Source organism: Stomoxys calcitrans, chromosome 2 (assembly GCF_963082655.1).
Source record: "Stomoxys calcitrans chromosome 2, idStoCalc2.1, whole genome shotgun sequence".
Taxonomy (NCBI): Eukaryota; Metazoa; Arthropoda; class Insecta; order Diptera; family Muscidae; genus Stomoxys; species Stomoxys calcitrans.
In genome coordinates this window covers 173,325,378-173,347,290 of record NC_081553.1, presented here as the reverse complement: position 1 = coordinate 173,347,290, position 21,913 = coordinate 173,325,378, and the positions used below count along the sequence as shown (strand labels likewise).

The 21,913-nt window shown below is 38.5% G+C and overlaps 1 protein-coding gene across 1 annotated transcript in view; it reads right to left on the bottom strand.

Annotated features, from left to right (window-relative positions):
* LOC106093219 (fat-like cadherin-related tumor suppressor homolog) overlaps nucleotides 1-12,406 on the bottom strand; it is a 76,885-nt gene extending 64,479 nt beyond the window's left edge. The window contains exon 1 of the mRNA XM_059363440.1: nucleotides 12,332-12,406. Within this exon, the coding sequence (XP_059219423.1) occupies nucleotides 12,332-12,401 (70 nt within the window). The 5' untranslated portion in view covers nucleotides 12,402-12,406. The remainder of the gene's footprint in view (nucleotides 1-12,331) is intronic.
* Nucleotides 12,407-21,913: the final 9,507 nt, after the last annotated feature.

Below are 21,913 nucleotides of genomic sequence, written 5' to 3'. Positions count from 1 at the left end.
GCCGAATCTTATATACCCTCCACCATGGATCGCATTTGTCGAGTTCTTTTCCCGGCATCTCTTCTTAGGCAAAAAAAGGATATAAGAAAAGATTTGCTCTGCTATTAGAGCGATATCAAGATATGGTCCGGTTTGGACCACAATTAAATTATATGTTGGAGACCTGTGTAAAATGTCAGCCAATTCGAATAAGAATTGCGCCCTTTGTGGGCTCAAGAAGTAAAATAGAGAGATCGATTTATATGGGAGCTGTATCGGGCTATATACCGATTCAGACCATAATAAACGCGTATGTTAATGGTCATGAGAGAATTCGTCGTACAAAATTTCAGGCAAATCGGATAATAATTGCGACCTCTAGAGGCTCAAGAAGTCAAGACACAAGATCGGTTTATATGGCAGCTATATCAGGTTATGAACCGATTTGAACCATACTTGGCACAGTTGTTGGATATAATAACGAAACACGTCGTGCGAAATTTCATTCCAATCGGATAAGAATTGCGCACTCTAGAGGCTCAAGAAGTCAAGACCCAAAATCGGTTTATATGGCAGCTATATCAGGTTATGAACCGATTTGAACCATACTTGGCACAGTTGTTGGGTATCATAACAAAACACGTTGTGCGAAATTTCATCCCAATCGGATAAGAATTGCGCACTCTAAAGGCTCAAGAAGTCAATACCCAAGATCTGTTTATATGGCAGCTATATAAGGTTATAAACCGATTTGAACCATACTTGGCACAGTTGTTGGATATAATAACAAAACCCGTCGTGCAAAATTTCATTCCAATCGGATAAGAATTGCGACCTCTAGAGGCTCAAAAAGTCAAGATCCCAGATCGGTTTATATGGCAGCTATATCAGGTTATGAACCGATTTGAACCATACTTGGCACAGTTGTGGGATATCATAACAAAACACGTCGTGCAAAATTTCATTCCAATCGAATAAGAATTGCGCACTCTAGAGGCTCAAGAAGTCAAGACCCCAGATCGGTTTATATGGCAGCTATATCAGGTTATGAACCGATTTGAACCATACTTGGCACAGTTGTTGCATATCATAGCAAAACACGTCGTGCAAAATTTCATTCCAATCGGATAAGAATTGCGTACTCTAGAGGCTCAAGAAGTCAAGACCCAAGATCGGTTTATATGGCAGCTATATCAGGTTATGAACCGATTTGATCCATACTTGGCACAGTTGTTGGATATCATAACAAAACACTTCGTGCAAAATTTCATCCCAATCGCTTAAGAATTGCGCACTCTAGAGGCTGAAGAAGTCAAGACCCAAGATCGGTTTATATGGCAGCTATATCAAAACATGGACCGATATGGCCCATTTACAATACCAACCGACCTACACTAATAAGAAGTATTTGTGCAAAATTTCAAGAGGCTAGCTTTACTCCTTCGGAAGTTAGCGTGCTTTCGACAGACAGACGGACGGACGGACGGACGGACGGACGGACGGACAGACGGACGGACATGGCTAGATCGACATAAAATGTCACGACGATCAAGAATATATATACTTTATGGGGTCTCAGACGAATATTTCGAGTAGTTACAAACAGAATGACGAAATTAGTATACCCCCCATCTTATGGTGGAGGGTATAAAAAGATTTGCTCTGCTATTAGAGCGATATCAAGATATGGTCCGGTTTGGACCACAATTAAATTATATGTTGGAGACCTGTGTAAAATGTCAGCCAATTCGAATAAGAATTGCGCCCTTTGGGGGCTCAAGAAGTAAAATAGAGAGATCGATTTATATGGGAGCTGTATCGGGCTATAGACCAATTCATACCATAGTAAACACGTATGTTGATGGTCATGAGAGGATCTGTCGTACAAAATTTCAGGCAAATCGGATAATAATTGCGACCTCTAGAGGCTCAAGAAGTCAAGATCCCAGATCGGTTTATATGGCAGCTATATCGGGTTATGAACCGATTTGAACCTTATTTGACACAGTTGTTGAAAGTAAGAACAAAATACGTCATGCAAAATTTCAGCCAAATCGGATTGGAATTGCGCCCTCTAGAAGCTCAAGAAGTCAAGTCCCCAGATCTGTTTATATGACAGCTATATCAGTTCATGAACCGATTTGAATATGGACCGATTTAAACCATACTCAGCACAGTTGTTGGATATCATAACAAAACACGTTGTGTAAAATTTCATTCCAATCGGATAAGAATTGCGCACTCTAGAGGCTCAAGAAATCAAGAGCCAAGATCGGTTTATATTGCAGCTATATAAGGTTATGGACCGATTTGAACCATACTTGACACAGTTGTTGGATATCATAACAAAACACGTCGTGCAAAATTTCATTCCAATCGGATAGGAATTGCGCACTCTAGAGGCTCAAGAAGTCAAGACCCAAGATCGGTTTATATGGCAGCTATATCAAAACATGGACCGAGGGACAAAAATGCAATACCCACAATCGAAGATCGTTCTACATAACAGCTTTATTCAACGGAGATCCGATATGGATCTATTGGGAAAGAATATAGAGAGGTCTATACTATCTAATTTTCTAGGAAATCGGTTGAAAAATACCTCATCCATCTATTGCGCTGCCTAAAAAGTAATTGCGGATTTTTTAAAAGAAAGTAAATGCATTTTTAATAAAACTTAGAATTAACTTTAATCAAATATATAATTTCCATTTTGTTCGATAACCTTTTGCCATTTTCCTGGCAAATTTAGTATTCCACGCTCATAGAACTTCTGGCCTTTATCTGCAAAAAACTGAACCAAGTGCGATTTTATAGCCTCATCATTGACGAAAGTTTTACCATTTAAGGAGTTCTGCAAAGATCGAAATAAATGGTAGTCTGATGGTGCAAGGTCAGGGCTATATGGTGGACGCATCAAAAGTTCCCAGCCCAGCTCACTCAGTTTTTGGCGAGTGACCAAAGATGTGTGCAGTCTAGCGTTGTCCTGGTGGAATATGACACCTTTACGATTGACCAATTCTGGTCGCTTCTCCTTGATGGCTGTATTCAATTTGTCCAATTGTTGACAGTAAACATCCGAATTAATCGTTTGTTTCCTTTCTTGGAAGCAGCTCAAAATATACCACACCCTTCCAATCCCACCAAACAGACAGCATAACCTTCTTTTGGTGGATATCAGCCTTTGAAGTGGTTTGAGCTGGTTCACCATGCTTGGACCATGATCGTTTTCGACTAACGTTGTTGTAAACAATCAATTTTTCATCTCCAGTTATGATTCGTTTTAAAAACGGATCGAATTCATTGCGTTTAAGGTGAATATCACAAGCGTTGATTCGGTTTGTTAAATGAATTTCTTTCAATACATGTGGTACCCATATTAAAATTGACGCCAAACAAACAAATGTAAACAAAATTTCACGCACTTTTTTTCTAAAGCAAGCTAAAAGTAACAGCTGATAACTGACAGAAGAAAGAATACAATTACAGAGTCACAATCCGTTGAAAAAATTTGTCAACGCCGTCTATATTACTACTATATTACCGACAATTACTTTTTGGGCAACCCAATATATAGACGATATATCATATTCGATACGAATGTATAGAGTATCAGACCCTTACTTGCGCTCTCTCTCTCTCTCTCTCTCTCTACATCACATTGATTAAAATTTCAGCGAAATCGGGTAAAAAAATTAGCTCAAACCTTAAATCGGGAGATAGGTGTATATGGAAGCTTTATCACAAAATGCTCCGATCTGGATCATTTTCGAATAAAGATCTATCTATATTCTAATCTAATATAAACGTTGTAAATTTCGACCAAATTGGGTAAAAATATTCGTTTTAAGAGCTGAAATTCGTGTGGTCGGTTATACAGAGTCTATATGTAGATGTAGTTCGGAAATGGTCCCCTTTAATCGAACTAAACCCGAGGTTTAGCCAGGGATTCAGAGCATGCCTAATTTTGCCGGATTGGTTTCCAATCTCAAAATCCGCTCCATTCCGACAAAATAAAAACCTTTTAAAGACACATTTTTTTTTGACCCACCACCGAAGGATGGGAGTATATTCATTTTGTCATTCCGTTTGCAATCTATCGAAATATCCATTTCCGATCCTATAAAGTAAATATATTCCTGATCCGCCTTAAAATCTAAGATGATCTACCCATGTCCGTCCGTCTGTCTGTTGAAATCACGCCACAGTCTTTAAAAATAGAGATATTGAGCTGAAACTTTGCACAGATTCTTTTTTTGTCAATAAGCAGGTTAAGTTCGAAGATAGGCTTTATCGGACTATATCTTGATATAGCCCCCATATTGACCGATCCGCCGATTTGAGGTCTTAGGCCCATAAAAGCTACATTTATTATCCGATTCGGAGGCCACCGTAGCGCAGAGGTTAGCATGTCCTCCTATGACGCTGAACGCCTGGGTTCGAATCCTGGCGAGACCATCAGGGAAAATTTTCAGCGGTGGTTTTCCCCTCCTAATGCTGGCAACAGTTGTGAGGTATTATGCCATGTAAAACTTTTCTCCAAAGAGGTGTCGCACTGCGACACGCCGTTCAGACTCGGCTATAAAAAGGAGGCCCCTTATCATTGAGCTTAAACTTGAATCGGACTGCACTCATTGATATGTGAGAAGTTTGCCCCTGTTCCTTAGTGAAACGTTCATGGACAAAATTTGCATTTGCATTATCCGATTTTGCTGAAATTTGCGACAGTGAGTTGTGCTAGGCCCTTCGACATCTTTTTCAATTTGGCCTAGATCGGTCCAGATTTGGATATAGCTGCCATATAGACCGATCTCTCGATTTAAGGTTTTGGGCCCATAAAAGGCGCATTTATTGTCCGATGTCGCCGAAATTTGGGACAGTGAGTTAAGTTAAGCTCCTTGACATACTTCTGCAATATGGCATAGATCGGCCCAAATTTCAATATAGCTGACATATAGACCGATCTCTCGATTTAAGGTTTTAGGCCCATAAAAGACACATTTATTGTCCGATTTCTCTGAAATTTGGGACAGTGTGTTGTGTTAGGCCCTCGATATCCATCTTCAATTTGGCCCAGATTTGAATATAGCTGCCAAATAGACCAATCTCTCGATTTAAGGTTTTGGTCCCATAAAAGGCGCATCAATAATCCAATTTCCCTGAAATTTGACACAGTGACTTATGTTAGGCATCCGACGACATCCGTGTCGCATATGGTTCAGATAGGTTTATTTTTAGATATAGCTATTAAAAAGATCAATATTTTGTAATACACAATTGAGCAATGACTTGTACTTATTAGTATTTAATTCGATATAGCTGCTATGGGGCATAAGATATGCATTACATATATACCCGAGGTGGTGGGTATCCAAAGTTCGGCCCGGCCGCCTTTTTACTAATTTGGTTAACAAATGAACTTGTTATTTTGGCGAATTGGAGATAAATTAAGAGTTAACTTTCGTAAATCGATATCAAAAACATATAGAGAATCATTTTCTACCAATTTCAAAAGGTTTCGTCTTAAAGTCAAAACAAATAAAAACGAGCTAGGAACGGTCGGGCCGAATATTTTATACCATTCACCATTGATGGCATTTGTCAAGTTCTTTACATGGTTCCTCCTTATAGGCAGAAACTAAAAAGGATCAAGCAACAAACTCCATTGATTTTTTATATCCGCCAAAATAGGATTAGGGGGTATAATCATTTAATCATTCCGTTTACAACACATCGAAATATCCATTTCCGGCCCTTCAAAGTATAAATGTATATTCTGAATCATATGAAAATTCCAAGACGATTTGACTATGTTCATGTGTCTGTCCGTCCGTCTGTTGTTATCACGCTACGGCATTCAAAAATTGAGATATTTATCTAAGATTTGGCACAGATTCGTATTTTGTCTATACGCAGGTTAAGTGCTTGAATGAGCAAAATCAAACTACATTTAGATATAGCTGCCATTTAGACCCATCTCCCGGTTTAGGGTCTTAAATTCCAAAAAAACTGCTAGGTTCCCAGATAACTAAACGGAATATGGCCCATATCGGGCCAAAATTATATATAGCTGCCATATAGACCTAGCTACCGATATAGAATCTTAAGACCATAACAGAACTTAATGGTCCAGATTGGACTACATTTAGATATAGCTGTCATATAGACCGATATGCCGATTTAGGGATTTAATCTCATAGAAAGTAATATTGCCTATTTCGCTGAAATTTAGAAAAGTGAGTTGGACTTAGTTTCCCGTCTGGCCGAACCGAATTTGTTCGAGATTAGACCATATTTTGCTATAAATTTGGTACATGGAGTTGCACTAGGCCCTCCGAACCGCGTAAGGTCCATATCAGACCATATTTGCATATAGCTATCAAATTGACCGATCTGTGATCATAAGCCATAAAGTCCCAATTTATAACCAGATTTCCCTGAAATCTGCAATGTGACTTGTATAAGGCTTCTCGGCACCAGAACCGAATAAGATCAAAATCTGCCTATAAGTGGATATTTATATAGATATTGTAGGTTTACCATCACTCCGTAGCGCAGAGGTTAGCATGTCCGCCTATGACGCTGAACGCCTGGGTTCGAATCCAGGCGAGAACATCAGAACAAATTTTCAGCGGTGGTTTTCTCCTCCTAATGCTGGCAATATTTGTGAGGTACTATGCCATGCAAAACATCTTTCCAAAGAGGTGTCGTACTGCGGCACGCCGTTCAGACTCGGCTATGAGAAAGAGGCCCCTTATCATTGAGCTGAGAAAAATATATAAATCCATTGTGGTGGGTATCTATAGTTCAGCACGGCCGAACTTAATGTGTTTTTACTTGTTGTTTATTGTAAATATGGTTAGGAGTTGCTTGTATATTTCGCTATATATGTCTAAGAAGTAACGTCGTAGGATCCGTCTAAATGGGAGCAATAGAGGCGGATTAAGATCACACTTGGTATGGATGTTGAAGGTTAAAGGAGAAATCATTAGGAGAAATATTTCAGGCAAATCGAATAATAATTGCGCCCTCTAGAGGCATAGAAAGTAAAATCGGGAGCTTGGATTATATGGGAGTTTTATCAGGTTCGGACCATACATGCCAAGAATGTTGGAGAAATTATAAAAAATTTAGACAAATCCGATAGGAATCGCTTTCTCAAGGGGTTCAAAGAGTACAATCGGAAGATCGGTTTGTATGGGAGCTATAAACGTGGACCAATTGAGACTATACTTGACAAGAATGTTGGAGGTCATAAAAGAAACCGGTATGCGAAGTTTCAGCAAAATCGGATGACGATAGCGCCCTCTAGAGGCTCAAGAAATCAATGCCGTGAATAGGTTTATGTGGTCGTTTTATAATAACATAGTCCGATATAGACGGCGATCAAGAATATCGGAGTTGAAAATTTCTTGTTAATGTAATGACAAAATTAGTATATGACTTGCCCTATGACGATGTGTATATGAAGAAAATTAAACAAAAAATAGTCAATTTAATTGCAAAGGTACGGAAGCGGAGCGGAGCGAAAAAATTTTCGGAGCGGAGCGCAAAAAAGGTACCCGCTCCCGATCCCTGGGTCAGTTAATTTTTTTAATTTTAAAAGAAGGACAAATTACTTCTGCACCAAGGAGACCTCCAAAGCATTAACCATAGGCAGGTTAATTTTGAAAATAGGAGATACCGAAGGATACTTTGATATATCTTCCTTATAAACCGATCTACCAATTCGATTTTTGAAAAGCGCAGAAGAACCATTTTCCACCCGGCACCCAAATGCCGACTACTGGAAAATCCAATTTTGTATGGTCCCCAAAGGCGGCATCAAATAAAAATATATAAATTTTTATACCCTCCACCATAGGATGGGGGGTATACTAATTTCGTCATTCTGTTTGTAACTACTCGAAATATTCGTCTGAGACCCCATAAAGTATGTATATTCTTGATCGTCGTGACATTTTATGTCGATCTAGCCATGTCCGTCCGTCTGTCTGTCGAAAGCACGCTAACTTCCGAAGGAGTAGAGCTAGCCGCTTGAAATTTTGCACAAATACTTCTTATCAGTGTAGGTCGGTTGGTATTGTAAATGGACCATATCGGTCCATGTTTTGATATAGCTGCCATATAAACCGATCTTGGGTCTTGACTTCTTGAACCTCTAGAAGGCGCAAATCTTATCCGATTGGAATGAAATTTTGCACGACGTGGTTTGTTATGATATCCAACAATTGTGCCAAGTATGGTTCAAATCAGTCCATAATATATATATATAGCTGCCATATAAACCGATCTTGGGTCTTGACTTCTTGAGCCTCTAGAGTGCGCAATTCTTATCCGATTTGAATGAAATTTTGCACGACGTATTTTGTTATGATATCCAACAATTGTGCCAAGTATGGTTCAAATCGGTTCATAACCCGATATAGCTGCCATATAAACCGATCTTGGGTCTTGACTTTTTGAGCCTCTAGAGTGCGCAATTCTTATCCGGCTTCTCTCATGACCTTCAACATACGTGTCTAATATAGTCTGAATCGACCAATAGCTTGATACAGCTCCCATATAAACCTATCTCCCGATTTTGATTCTTGAGCCCCTGCAAGGCGCAATTCTTATCCGAATGAACTGAAATATTACACAATGGCTTCTACAATGTCAATCAGCATTCATTTATGGTCCGAATCGGACTATAACTTGATAAAGCTCCAATAGGATAACAGTTCTTATTCAATATTCTATGCTTGTCTAAAAAGAGATACCGCGCATAGAACTCGATAAATGCGATCAATGGTGGAGGGTATATAAGATTCGGCCCGGCCGAATTGTTTTTTAATAATTTTTTGTACAAAAATGTTTCTTAGATTGTCCTTTACCACTAAAAACTATTTTTGATTCAAAATTTTATATTTTTCTAGGCTTCCTTATATTAAAAAGTTGATACCTCAACTAACTGTTTCTTAAAAACAGGCACTTTCGCCCTTACTGATAGACACCCTCACATAAAGCTAAATTCTGATGTAATCCGTAAACTCAGCTAAAATAGTTTTGCTCATAATGAAAGCCAAGAATATTGTTGACGTTTATTGACCATTTTTTATACCTTCCACAATAGGATGGGGGTATACTAATCTAGTCTTTCCGTTTGTAACACCTCGAAATATGCGTCTGAGACCTCATAAAGTATATATATTCTTGATCGTCATGACATTTTAAGTCGACCTAGCCATGTCCGTCCGCCTGTCGAAAGCACGCAAACTTTCGAAGGAGTAAAGCTAGCCACTTAAAATATAACCTGATATAACTGTCATATAAACCGATCTGAGGTCTTGAATTCTTGAGCCTCTAGAGGGAGCAATTATTATTCGAATTGGCTGAAATTTTACACAATGATTTCTACACTGGTTTCCAATATTCAATTCAGTTATGGTCCGAATCGAACCATAACTTGGCATATCTCTAATTGCATAGCTACTTATTTCATATAAAGTATATATATTCATTATTGTCATGACATTTTAAGTCGAAGAAGCCATGTCCGTCTGTCTGTCGAAAGCACGCTAACTTTCGAAGGAGTAAAGCTAGGCTCTTGAAATTTTGCACAAATACTTTTTATTAGTGTAGGTAGGTTTCCAAATCGGTCCATGTTTTGATAACGCTGCCATATAAACAGATCTTTGGTCTTGACTTCTTGAGCCTCTAGAGGACGTAATTCTTATCCGTTTTGACTGATATTTTACACGTGGTGTTTTGGTATCACTTCCAACAATTGTGCTTAGTACGGTTCAAATCGATTCATAACCTGATATAGCTGCTATATAAACCGATCGGGGATCTTAACTTCTTGAGCCTCTATGGGGGTCAATTATTATCTGATTTGGCAGAAATTTTGTACGACGGAAATTTTGTATGCTCTGAATCGATCTATAGCATGATACAGCTCCAATATAAACCGACCTCCCGATTTTGGTTCTTGAGTCCCTACAATGCGAATAGACTGAAATATTACACAACAAGTAAAAGCGTGCTAAGTTCGGACAGGCCGAATCTTGGGAACCCACCCCAAAATTTATGCAAAATAAATTTAGTTGATTTATTCTACAATACATACCACACTTCTGCCAAATCAGCAAAAATTAAAGCTTCTACGAACCGAACTAGGTTAATCGAGAGACCGGTTTATATGGGAGCTATATCAGGTTAAAGATTGATTTGGACCGTACTTGGCACAGTTATAACAGAACCCTACAATCAAAATTTCAGTCAAATGGGACAAAAATTGCGGCTTGTAAGGGCTCAAGAAATCAAATCGGGAGGTCTGTTTATATGGAAGCTATATCAGGTTATAAACCGATTTGGACCGTACTTGGTACAGATATTGGAAGTCGTAACGGAACACTTCATACAAAATTTCAGCCAAATAGGACAAATATTGCGGCTTACCGGGGCTCAAGAATCAAATCGGGAGAACGGTTTATATGGGAGCTATATCTAAATCTGAACCGATATGAACCATTTGCAATCCCCAATTTCAAGCGGTTAGGTTATGTTAGGTTGAAAAGAGGGTGCATATATTAATCCACCCCATGCCACTATGGACATACACCTAAGCCAGTAATCGGCTTGTTGTGCGCTCTAAAAACTATAAAGTAACCTCTAACAAGTAAAAAGACGTTAAGTTTTTGTTTTGGGGACAAGACTTGTTTTTGGGGCCAAGACTTTAAATCGACAGATCGGTCTATATGGCAGCTATATGCAAATCTTGATCGATCTAGACCAAATTGCAGAAATATGTGGAGGGGCTTAACTTAACTCACTGTCCCAAATTTCGGCGACATCGGATAATAAATACTCCTTTTATGGCCCCAAAACATAAAATCGTTTTCCGGGGCGGGTTACTGGCCCAGCGCCCCAACCGCATGGGTTTTGTGGGATTGCACACGTATCCCTCGTGTTGGCGAGCCGCTTGCTCCACGATCCGACGCTCGCCGCCATCCGCCCCTAACCTGGGAACAGACGCTGACGTTGGCCATTGGTTATTTGAAGTCGCCAATAACTCGCCTTGTCACCAATCATATCATATTATTGGCACTCTGTATTTAATTAAGAGCCAGTGCCACCTGACTTCTCACTGAGACTCTCCTCTCGAAAATCGCTGACTGCCCGCGGTCGCATTTGCAGCTACTCGGCATAAAAACGGAGCTTTCCACCATCCGCAACCTGTGGACGCGACCGGTAGCTTTCAGCTAAGCTTACCGTGATAACGATGGACACCACACAAGTCGAAGCTCAAAGCTCCAGCCTGTGTGGTGCTCATAGTTATCCCGTGTGGACTGGGGCTTTTGGCCTAAGACCCTTAATCGGCGGATCGGTCTATATGGGGGCTACATCAAGATAGGTTCGATATAGTCCATTTTCTAACTTAACCTGCTTATGGACAAAAAAAGAATCTGTGCAAAGTTTCAGATTAATATCTTTATTTTTAAAGACTGTAGCGTGATTTCAACAGACAGACGGACAGACTTCCAGACATGTCTAGATCGTCTTAGATTTTTACGCTGAATTACGAATATATATATTTTGTAGGGTCGGAAATGGATATTTCGATGTGTTGCAAACGGAATAACAAAATGAATATACCCCCATCCTTTGGTGGTGGGTATAAAAAGAAAATTTTAAGATGGGAATTCCGGGCTACTTACAAAATCCTTAATTGTTTTCAATACCACTCCCCTAAGTTGGTTCATCAGCTAGACGCGAAAGACGGGCAATGAGAAACGAAATGCTCCAAAGTCTCATCATCTTCCCCGCATGCCCTACACATGCTATCACTTGCCGCATCTATTTTCAAGCGGTTAGCTCTACGAGTTTGACTGCTATCATATTTTCGAGACGATGAAGAATATATATACTTGTTGGGGTCTTAGACGAATATTTCAAAGTGTTACAAATGGAATGACTAGAATGACTAGGGATATACTAACCCCATCCAATGGTGGTGGGTATAAAAACAAAAGTGCCGACTACTGGTACATACTGAACTTAGGAGCACTTACCCTATAGTCTGTCCAATTTGATTAATCTTTGATTAATCTTTTGATTAATCTTTGTTGAGCTTTTTCGATCTGAACTTTGAGAAAGAAAGTTCTGTATAATTCGATTCTTCTTTTCTTGAATTCTTAAAAGTTTATTTTTAAATCACATTTAATCCTAACTACTCCAAATATCATCCACATTTTGATATTTTCTTCCAATTTGGAAAATTTGGGATGAATTAAAGACTAGACCATATATGAATATTTGAAGATGAAAATTAGAAGAACCAATTGGATATTCTTTTATGTATACATACCCCTTTGTAGATTTATTAATATCCAAATAATTGGTAAGTAGCAATTTAGATGTATTTTAAAAATATCCATCTTCAAAATCTTTTTATTAAAACCATGCAAACAAGATCTATTCACGATGTAATTTTTCCTTTTTTTTTTTGCTTAATCTTGCTTTTCTAGTTAAGAATATCACTATTTTACATTAATTAAATTTTTTTAAATACTCATTTCCAAAATGCAATCGGAAGGCTGATTTAAAATGCAAACTACGACATATAAATGAATACTGAAAATAGAAACTTTATCAAAGTATCTCCCGCGTACGAGTATTGTTCATAGAAAAACATCTAGATAGCATATCAATTGATAGCATCTTTAAAAATATGTCCGCACTACATGAAAACATCCACAGAAAGGGAGACAAGATGGGTATGACTTCGAATACCCATCACTATCGGATGGGGCTACATATACCACCTCACAACTCAACACCCGGAAATGTTGCTCCGAGATCCTATAAAGCATATCGATCCATGATCTTTTCAATCGATCTGGTGATGTCTTTCCATCTGTCTATCGCAAGTAGATGAGTTCTGTTTAGATTTAGATTTATTTATTTGTATTCACATACAGTGCCGCACAAAAGTATTAGCGCAGTGGTATGTTGTAGAACAAAATTCCGAAAAATCATATAAAAGAAAACAAAAAATGTGTTAATTTTAAATGTGCACTTATTGCTATGATTGTATATCTGATGGGATATCATAAAACAATGCATAATTAAATATTTATTGTATATGTAAGTAAAAATACAAAAAATATTTTTAATGGTTTTGCAAAAATGACACTTATCAAACAAGATAGAATTTTATTTTTATATCCTACACCACTACTGTGGTACAGGGTATTGTAACTTAGTGAATTAGATTGTAACACCCAAACGAAAGGAAGAGAGATAGACCCATTGATAAGTATACCGATCGACTCAGAATCACTTTCTGATTCGATTTAGCTATCTCCGTCTGTCTGTCCGTCCGTCCGTCTGTCTATGTTAATTTGTGTACAAAGTACAGGTCGCAGTTTTCATCCGATCGTCGTCAAATTTGGTACAGGCATGTTTTAAGGTCTAGAGACGAAGCCTATTGAAATTGGAAAAAAGCGGTTCAGATCTGGATATAGCTCCCATATATATGTTCGTCCGATTTTCAGTAATAATGCAATAAAACGATTCTCTCCCGAAATTTGGCAGGAAGGATTTGTTTATGACGGTCGACATTACGATAGAATTTAATGGAAATCGGTTGAGATTTAGATATAGCTTTCGTATGTACATATCGCCCGATTTTCACTCCTAGAGCCACTGCAAGCACATTTATTGACCAATCTTGCCAAACTATTGCACAACGCTTTCCTCGATGACTACCACAATATACATAGAGTTTGGTCAAAATCGGTTCAGATTTAGATATAGCTCCCATATATATGTTCGTCCGATTTCCAGTAATATTGCAAAAAAATAGTCTCTTGTTAACCGATTTTCTCGAAATTCGGCAGGAGGGATTTCTCTTAACTCTCGGTATAGGTGGTGAATTCCATGGAAATCGGTTCAGATTTAGATATAGCTCTCATATATATATATATATATATATATATATATATATATATATATATATATATATATATATATATATATATATATATATATATATATATATATATATATATATATATATATATATATATATATATATATATATATATATATATATATATAGATTAATCAAATTGGACAGACTATAGGGTAAGTGCTCCTAAGTTCAGTATGTACCAGTAGTCGGCACTTTTGTTTTTATACCCACCACCATTGGAGGGGGTTAGTATATCCCTAGTCATTCCATTTGTAACACTTTGAAATATTCGTCTAAGACCCCAACAAGTATATATATTCTTCTTCGTCTCGACGTTCTGATTCGATCTAGCTATGACTTTCCATCCGTCTGTCGAAAATATGATAGCAGTCAAACTCGTAGACCTAACCGCTTGAAAATAGATGCGGCAAGTGATACCATGTGTAGGGCATGCGGGGAAGATGATGAGACTTTGGAGCATTTCGTTTCTCATTGCCCGGCTTTCGCGTCTAACAGATACCGGCACTTAGGTGGAGACACAATACCAGACATGAACTAACTTAGGGGAGTGGTATTGAAAACAATTAAGGATTTTGTAAGTAGCACGGAATTCCTATCTTAAAATGTTCTTTTTATACCCACCACCGAAGGATGGGGGTATATTCATTTTGTCATTCCGTTTGCAACACATCGAAATATCCATTTCCGACCCTATAAAGTATGTATCTTCTTGATCAGCGTAAAAATCTAAGATGATCTAGCCATGTCTGTCCGTCTGTCTGTTGAAATCACGCTACAGTCTTTTTAAAATAAAGATGTAGAGCTGAAACTTTGCACAGATTCTTTTTTTGTCCATAAGCAGGTTAAGTTCGAAGATGGACTACATCTTGATATAGCCCCACCGATTTAGGGTCTTAGGCCCATAAAAGCCACATTTATTATCCGATTTTGCTGATTTTGGTGGGACAGTGACTTGTATTAGGCCCTTCGACATCTTTCTTTAATTTGGCCCAGATCGGTCCAGATTTGAATATAGGTGGCATATAGGCCGACCTCTCGATTTAAGGTTTTGGACCCATAAAAGAGGCATTTATTGTCCGATGTCGATGAAATTTGGGACAGTGAGTTGTGTTAGGCTTCTCGATATCTTCCTGCTATATGGCCTAGATCGGTCCAGATTTGGATATAGCTGTCATATAGACCGATCTCTTGATTTAAGGTCTTGGGCCCATAAAAGGCAGATTTATTGTCCGATTTCGCCGAAATTTGGGACAAGGAGTTGTCTTAGGCCCTTCAATATTCTTCTTCAATATGGCTCAGTTCGGTCTAGATTTGGATATAGCTGCCATTTGTACCAATCTCTCGATATAAGGTTTGGGCCATTTTTTGTCCGATTTCGTCGAAATTTGGAACAGGGAGTTGCGTTAGGTTCTTCGACAACATTTTGCAATTTGGTTAAGATCGGTCCAGATTTGGATATAGCTATATGGCAGCCCATATATATTTTTAATCCGATTTCGCTGAAATATGACACAATATAGGCTTTTCGTCGTCCGTGTCGTATATGGTTCGGATGTGTCTATATTTGGATATGGCTACCAAAAAGACCAATATTTGGTTCTACAAAATTGAACAATGGCTTGTACTTAATAGACCACTTTATATCCGTGTCGAATTTGGCCCAAATCCGACCATTTTTCGATAAAGCTGCTATGGGGGCATAAAATATGCATATTTCACCGGATTTTGACGAAAGGTGGTTTTCATATTTACCCGAGGTGGTGGGTATCCAAAGCTCGGCCCGGCCGAACTTAATATATACGAACTTATTAATACGCGGATTTATGCCCAATATGTGTTCAATGTGTTATCTAATAGGACGGTGTGAATGGAAAGGGGGAAAGAGAGTGTATAGGTATGCAAAATTTGCCAAATATTTGTTTCCGTGTTGCATGATATTTGTTGCTTTCTTCAAATGTTCTTACAGTGCCAATAGTTTTGTGCGTCACTGTACAACAAGATAACAATTGTCTTGTAATTACAGTATGTTAGATATCAATGAAATTTAACAAAGTTCAACAAATTATAGTGCATAATGTGCAAGTAACATATGTAATATAAAATTAAACAATAATTTTGACAATGTTAAGATTAATTAAGGCGTTAACAATATTAAGATTTTTTTAAAGATTTAAATTTTGGTTGGCTTGGAGATGTTGGAAACAAGCAACAGTTCTGATTGATTTTGACTTGTCAAACTCCAGGCTTATCTCGATCTTCCTTCATGTAACGGATGTCTGTTAGAAGTGCATTTCTTAAATTCAACAAAGTTTGGAGATGCAGTGACATCTTATATAATACAAATGTCAGAATCTTCAAAAGGAGTGTTAAATTTATTTTATGGCTGTATGGCTGTACAACTTGGAGCTTGACACAAGCGACTTCCCGTAAAACTCAAGTTATTATTAATCGCTGCCTACGACAAATACAGTTGAACCTCGATTATCCGACTCGTTCGGATCCGATCTAAGCACGGAAAATTGAAAACACGCTTAATAGAATTTTTTTTTTAAATTTCATTATTTATGTGTTTTCATATAAAGTTCAGTTTAGTCTAAGTCTAGTTTAGTTTAGCCCCGTACTCTTCTCTTTGGTTTGCTATATGTACTATGCCATAAGATACAAAGCACAGGATGTGACACCACCATCGACCTCCATCTACTTTGAGAAGTCATTAATTGAACCTCCAGGCGTTATTGCAATGTTTGATTGTTTAACATAATTCCCCTTTTCGTTATCGTGGGACAGAAGGTTGTTCCAATAATTATGTTCAACTTATGATGTTACATTGTCCCAAGATATAGCAGTTGTCTTTATATTCAAAGATTTGGCGAAATCATGTCTGCTGTCTGAAACCAAAATTTTTTTGGATGGTTCCTTTACGGTGGTTGAGTTTTAGATTGTCCCTTGAACAATAGGCTGAATGTTAATAGGCAATGTTACTATAACTTTTTCATATATCACTGCTTACATATATCTAGAAGCAAAAGCACTTTGCACTCCTTATCAAAGCAAATGTTTTGTAGAATTTCTAGAGGCATATTTGAAAATTATTTTCTCTTTTTGTATTAAATTCCACAAAAGTTGTTTGCCCACATCATATTTTTCTGATAACAAACCAACGGAGATGTGTATTTCGGTTCCAATTTTTCCTGTATTGAAAGAATCTTACGTTCTCTTTCTTATGTAGTTGAAGTCTTGTTCGAATAAACACTTTAACCTGTTAACTTTCAATTACAGACTGAATGTAATTTGACACTCAATTTTAACTTAAAATAAAAAGGGGAATCCCAGAATTGTACATCAAGTAAAAAGGAGTTAAGTTCGGCCTGGCCGATAGGTGGATACATGTATACCCGAGGTGGATACCCACCACCTCAGGTATATATGTAAACCACCTTTCGTCAAAATCCGGTGAAAAATGTATATCTTATCCCACATAGCAGCTATATCGAAATATGTTCCGATTTGGACCAAATACTAATCGGTTCAATTCATTGTTCAATTGTGTATAACAAAATATTGGTCTTTTTAGTGGCTATCTGTAAAAATAAACCGATCTTAACCATATACGACATGGATGTCGAAAGCCTAAAATAAGTCACTGTGTCAAATTTCAGTGAAATCGGATTATAAATGCGCCTTTTATGGGGACAAGACTTTAAATCGAGATATCGGTCTGTATGGCAGCTATATTCAAATATGGACCAATTTGGGCCAAGTTGAAGAAGAATGTCGAAGGGTCTAACACAATACACTGTCCCAAATTTCGGCGACATCGGACAATAAATGCGTCTTTTATGGGCCCAAAACCTTAAATCGAGAGATCGGTCTATATGGTAGCTGTATTGAAATGTGGACCGATCTGACCCAAATTGAAGGAGAATGTCGAAAGGCCTAACACAACTCACTGTCACAAATTTCGGCGACATCGGACAATAAATGCGTCTTTTATGGGCCCAAAACCTTACATCGAGAGATCGGTCTATATGGTAGCTATATTGAAATTTGGACCGATCTAGTCCAAATTAGAGAAAGAAGTCGAAGAGCCTGGCGCAACTCACTGTCCCAAATTTCGGCGACATCGGACAATAAATGCGCCTTTTATGGGTCCAAAACCTTAAATGGAGAGATCGATCTATTGGGTTGCCCAAAAAGTAGTTGCGGATTTTTTAAAAGAAAGTAAATGCATTTTTAATAAAATTTAGAATGGACTTTAATCAAATATACTTTTTTTACACTTTTTTCTAAAGCAAGCTAAAAGTAACAGCTGATAACTGACAGAAGAAAGAATGCAATTACAGAGTCACAAGCTGTGAAAAAATTTGTCAACGCCGACTATATGAAAAATCCGCAATTACTTTTTGGGCAACCCAATATATGACAGCTATATCCAAATTTGGACCGATCTGGTCCAAATTGGAGAAGGATGTCGAAGGGCCTAACACAACTCACTGTTTCAAATTTCGGCGTCATCGTACAATAAATGCGCCTTTTATGGGTCCAAAACCTTAAATCGAGAGATCGGTCTATATGGCAGCTATATTGAAATTTGGACCGATCTGGGCCATATTGGAGAAGGATGTCGAAGGGCCTAACGCAACTCACTGTCCCAAATTTCGGCGAAATGGCACAATAAGTGCGCCTTTTATGGGACCATAACCTTAAATGGAGAGCTATATCCAAATCTGGACCGATCTGGGCCAAATTGAAGACGGATGTCGAGTGGCCTAACACAACTCACTGTCCCAAATTTTGGCAAAATCGGACAAAAATGTGCCTTCTAGGGGCCTAAGACCATAAATCTGCGGATCGGTGTATATGGGGGCTATATCAAGATATATTCCGATAGAACCCATCTTCGAACTTAACCTGCTTATGGACACAAAAAGAATCTGTGCAAAGTTTCAGCTCAATATCCCTATTTTTAAAGACTGTCGCATGATTTCAACAGACAGACGGACGGACATGGCTAGATCGTCATAGATTTTTACGCTAATCAAGAATATATATACTTTATAGGGTCGGAAATGGATATTTCGATGTGTTGCAAACGGAATGACAAAATGAATATACTCCCATCCTTCGGTGGTGGGTACAAAAAACTACAGAAGCCAAGAATGCAGCAAACAGGCAAACTTAACAGTTAATAGCACTGCGCCATGCGAAGGAGAGGTATCGGGAGAAAGCAAAAACATCTATTACACAGAAAGAAAAAAGAAATGAAGTGAGTGAGCGAATTGAAATGTGCGATGGTTAGAATGAAGTCCGAAAATTCTACCAAAGAGTCAAACTAATGCTTTGGTACAGGCACATCGTCCTACAGAGACAAAGAAGTAAATCTAGTAACTGATACAGATAGTGTGCTGAGTATATGGAAATAAAATTTTACCCAACTGCTAGTATCCGACGATGGTGGTGAAGAGGATACCTCAGAATCAATCCCTGATGATGGTATAGAATGTTTACCTCCTAGTCAGAATGAATAGTATAACCAGACTGAAAAACAATAAGGCAGCAGGAGCCGATGGATTGCAGGCTGAACTTTTTAAGACCGGAGTCTGATAAATATTTGAAAAACGTATGTATCAGCTCGTCTGCGCGAAGGATAATATTGGCTAACAGATGTTACTTTGGATTGAGCAAGTAGTTCAAAAGTTAGGTCTACTTTATTTCCTTGGTTTTGGTGGTGGATTGGAATAGCCAAAGTGGATATAAGATGCATAATCTACTCCCAAAAACCACATTTGAGCTACATATTGCTATAGTCGGTATATATGTGTGGTTCAGTGGGAGTTTATGAGATGTGTCGTCGATGAAACACTTGGTACAGATATCAGATTTGAGTCCCTTCTTGTCATAATCTACAAATATGTCCAGTTTGAAGTGTATGTAGGGTAGGGCGGCCACCCACTCATTTAGCCGTGAAAAATATCAGGATTGTGCTCTATTGTTAAATTCCTTTTACTTGAGCCGCAATTGCAATTGGTTTAGGGGGAATTTATTGGCTACCTCCAAACATTTGGTCTCAAAATTGGGTAACAAATTCGTTTTCTACGATAAAATACCTATTATTTGAGCCCCTTATTGCCATAGTAAGCAAGCATGGCCGGTTTGAAGGCAGTTTAGGGGGCGGTCCCTGAAATAATATCAGCATCGTGCTAGAATAAGATTTTGTTTGAGGTCCGTAATGTCAAGCATTTTGAAAGTGGCGATCAAGATATTCAGCAGATCCACACTAATTAATTATACCCTCCACCATAGGATGCGGGTATGCTAATTTCGTCATTCTAGCCGCTTGAAATTTTGCGCAAATACTTCTTATTTGTGTAGGTCGGTTGGGATTGTAAAAAGGTCAAATCGGTCCAAGTTTTGATATAGCTGCCATATAAACCGATCTTGGGTTTTGACTTCTTCAGCCTCTAGAGGGCGCAACAGCTCCAATATAAACCGATCTCCCGATTTAGCTTCTTGAGCCCCGAATCGGACTTTAACTTGATATAGCTCCTCCTCCTCCACCGTTCTTATTCATTATTTTTTGTTAGCCTAAAAAGAGATACTGCGCAAAGAACTCGTCAGATGCGATCCATGGTAGGGGGTTTATAAGATTCAGCACGCTCTTACTTGATTTTTTTTGTATTGGTTGGGACTCGTTCAGATCTACACTATTGTATTGGTTATCCGCATTCAAAATCATATTTAAACCTACCACTTGGGGTAGCACATTTTTAAAGATCCACAAGTTTCCTGTGTTTATTCCAATTTGAGGGTAAAAAGTGTACTCTACTACCAAAGATCTTTTATTGCTGTCCTATTCTATCCTGATCAGCCTTCATATATTATTTTTAATTCCTTTTTTTGGGCAGGATGGGAGAAGGAGATTGCACTCTAACACGTCCTTTTATTTGAGTACAATATTTTCTCGGTCGTCCTACATGACAGTAAGTGTTCTTTTTATTGGGAGGTGAGGGTCGGTCCCCCGACGCAAAGACCCAAAAGACAATTTATTTGTGTCCTTTATTGTCGCGATCAGCATGTTCTGCTGAACTGCAGGACGTGACCCAGATATTTGAATTCTTCGTCAACATTAGATTCAAAATCTACTGCCATCGGCCTTTCGTTTAATTTCCATATTATCCCGATCGAACTACACGTCTTATTGAAGCCATATTGACCCATATTATCTAAATCTGTAAATATGTCCTGTTGAGTGGTTTTTGATGGGTGGGTGCGCCTTTTAAATACATTTCATTTGATATATATATTGTCCCAATCGGCAAATTTGTCCTGCTGGGGGGTTTTGAGGGGTGGGGTGGCCCCTCAGACACCAAGGAATACATTTTTATATAAGATTTGTACTCTACTTTTAAATACCTTTCATTTGATACCCATATTGGCCAAAGCGGTAAAAGTGTCCTGTTGGGTGGTATTTTGGGGGTGGGGGACTCCCCCGACACACTTAGGGTGACGTTTTAATATCAAGTTCTTTCCGATCTTGCTCTGGCCACACTGCATTACGGGAGTATAGTCATACTGGATATATTGCAAGCTGCTGTACGAACATAGCAAGCAGTGAGTCACAAGCGTCGTCGTCGCCTTCTGCTTCCTCGTCGTCGGACTATGTGACCCCCTGACCTCTCCCGTGCGGCAATATACGCAACAGCAACAGGGAGGTGTATCATTTTTGCAACTTAACTGCAACGGTCTCCGTGGCAAGATCGATGAGATTGCGGATTTTATGAGTTGGAAGAACATTTTGGTCGCAGCGATCCAGGAGACAAAGCTGACAAACACCTTCAGTTTGCACAGTTGTCACAGATACAATGTGCTACGTAAGGATCGCTCAAGGAATGGAGGTGGGGGATTGGCCTTCATGATATACCATTCCATGCAATATAGACCCATCTCTCCTAA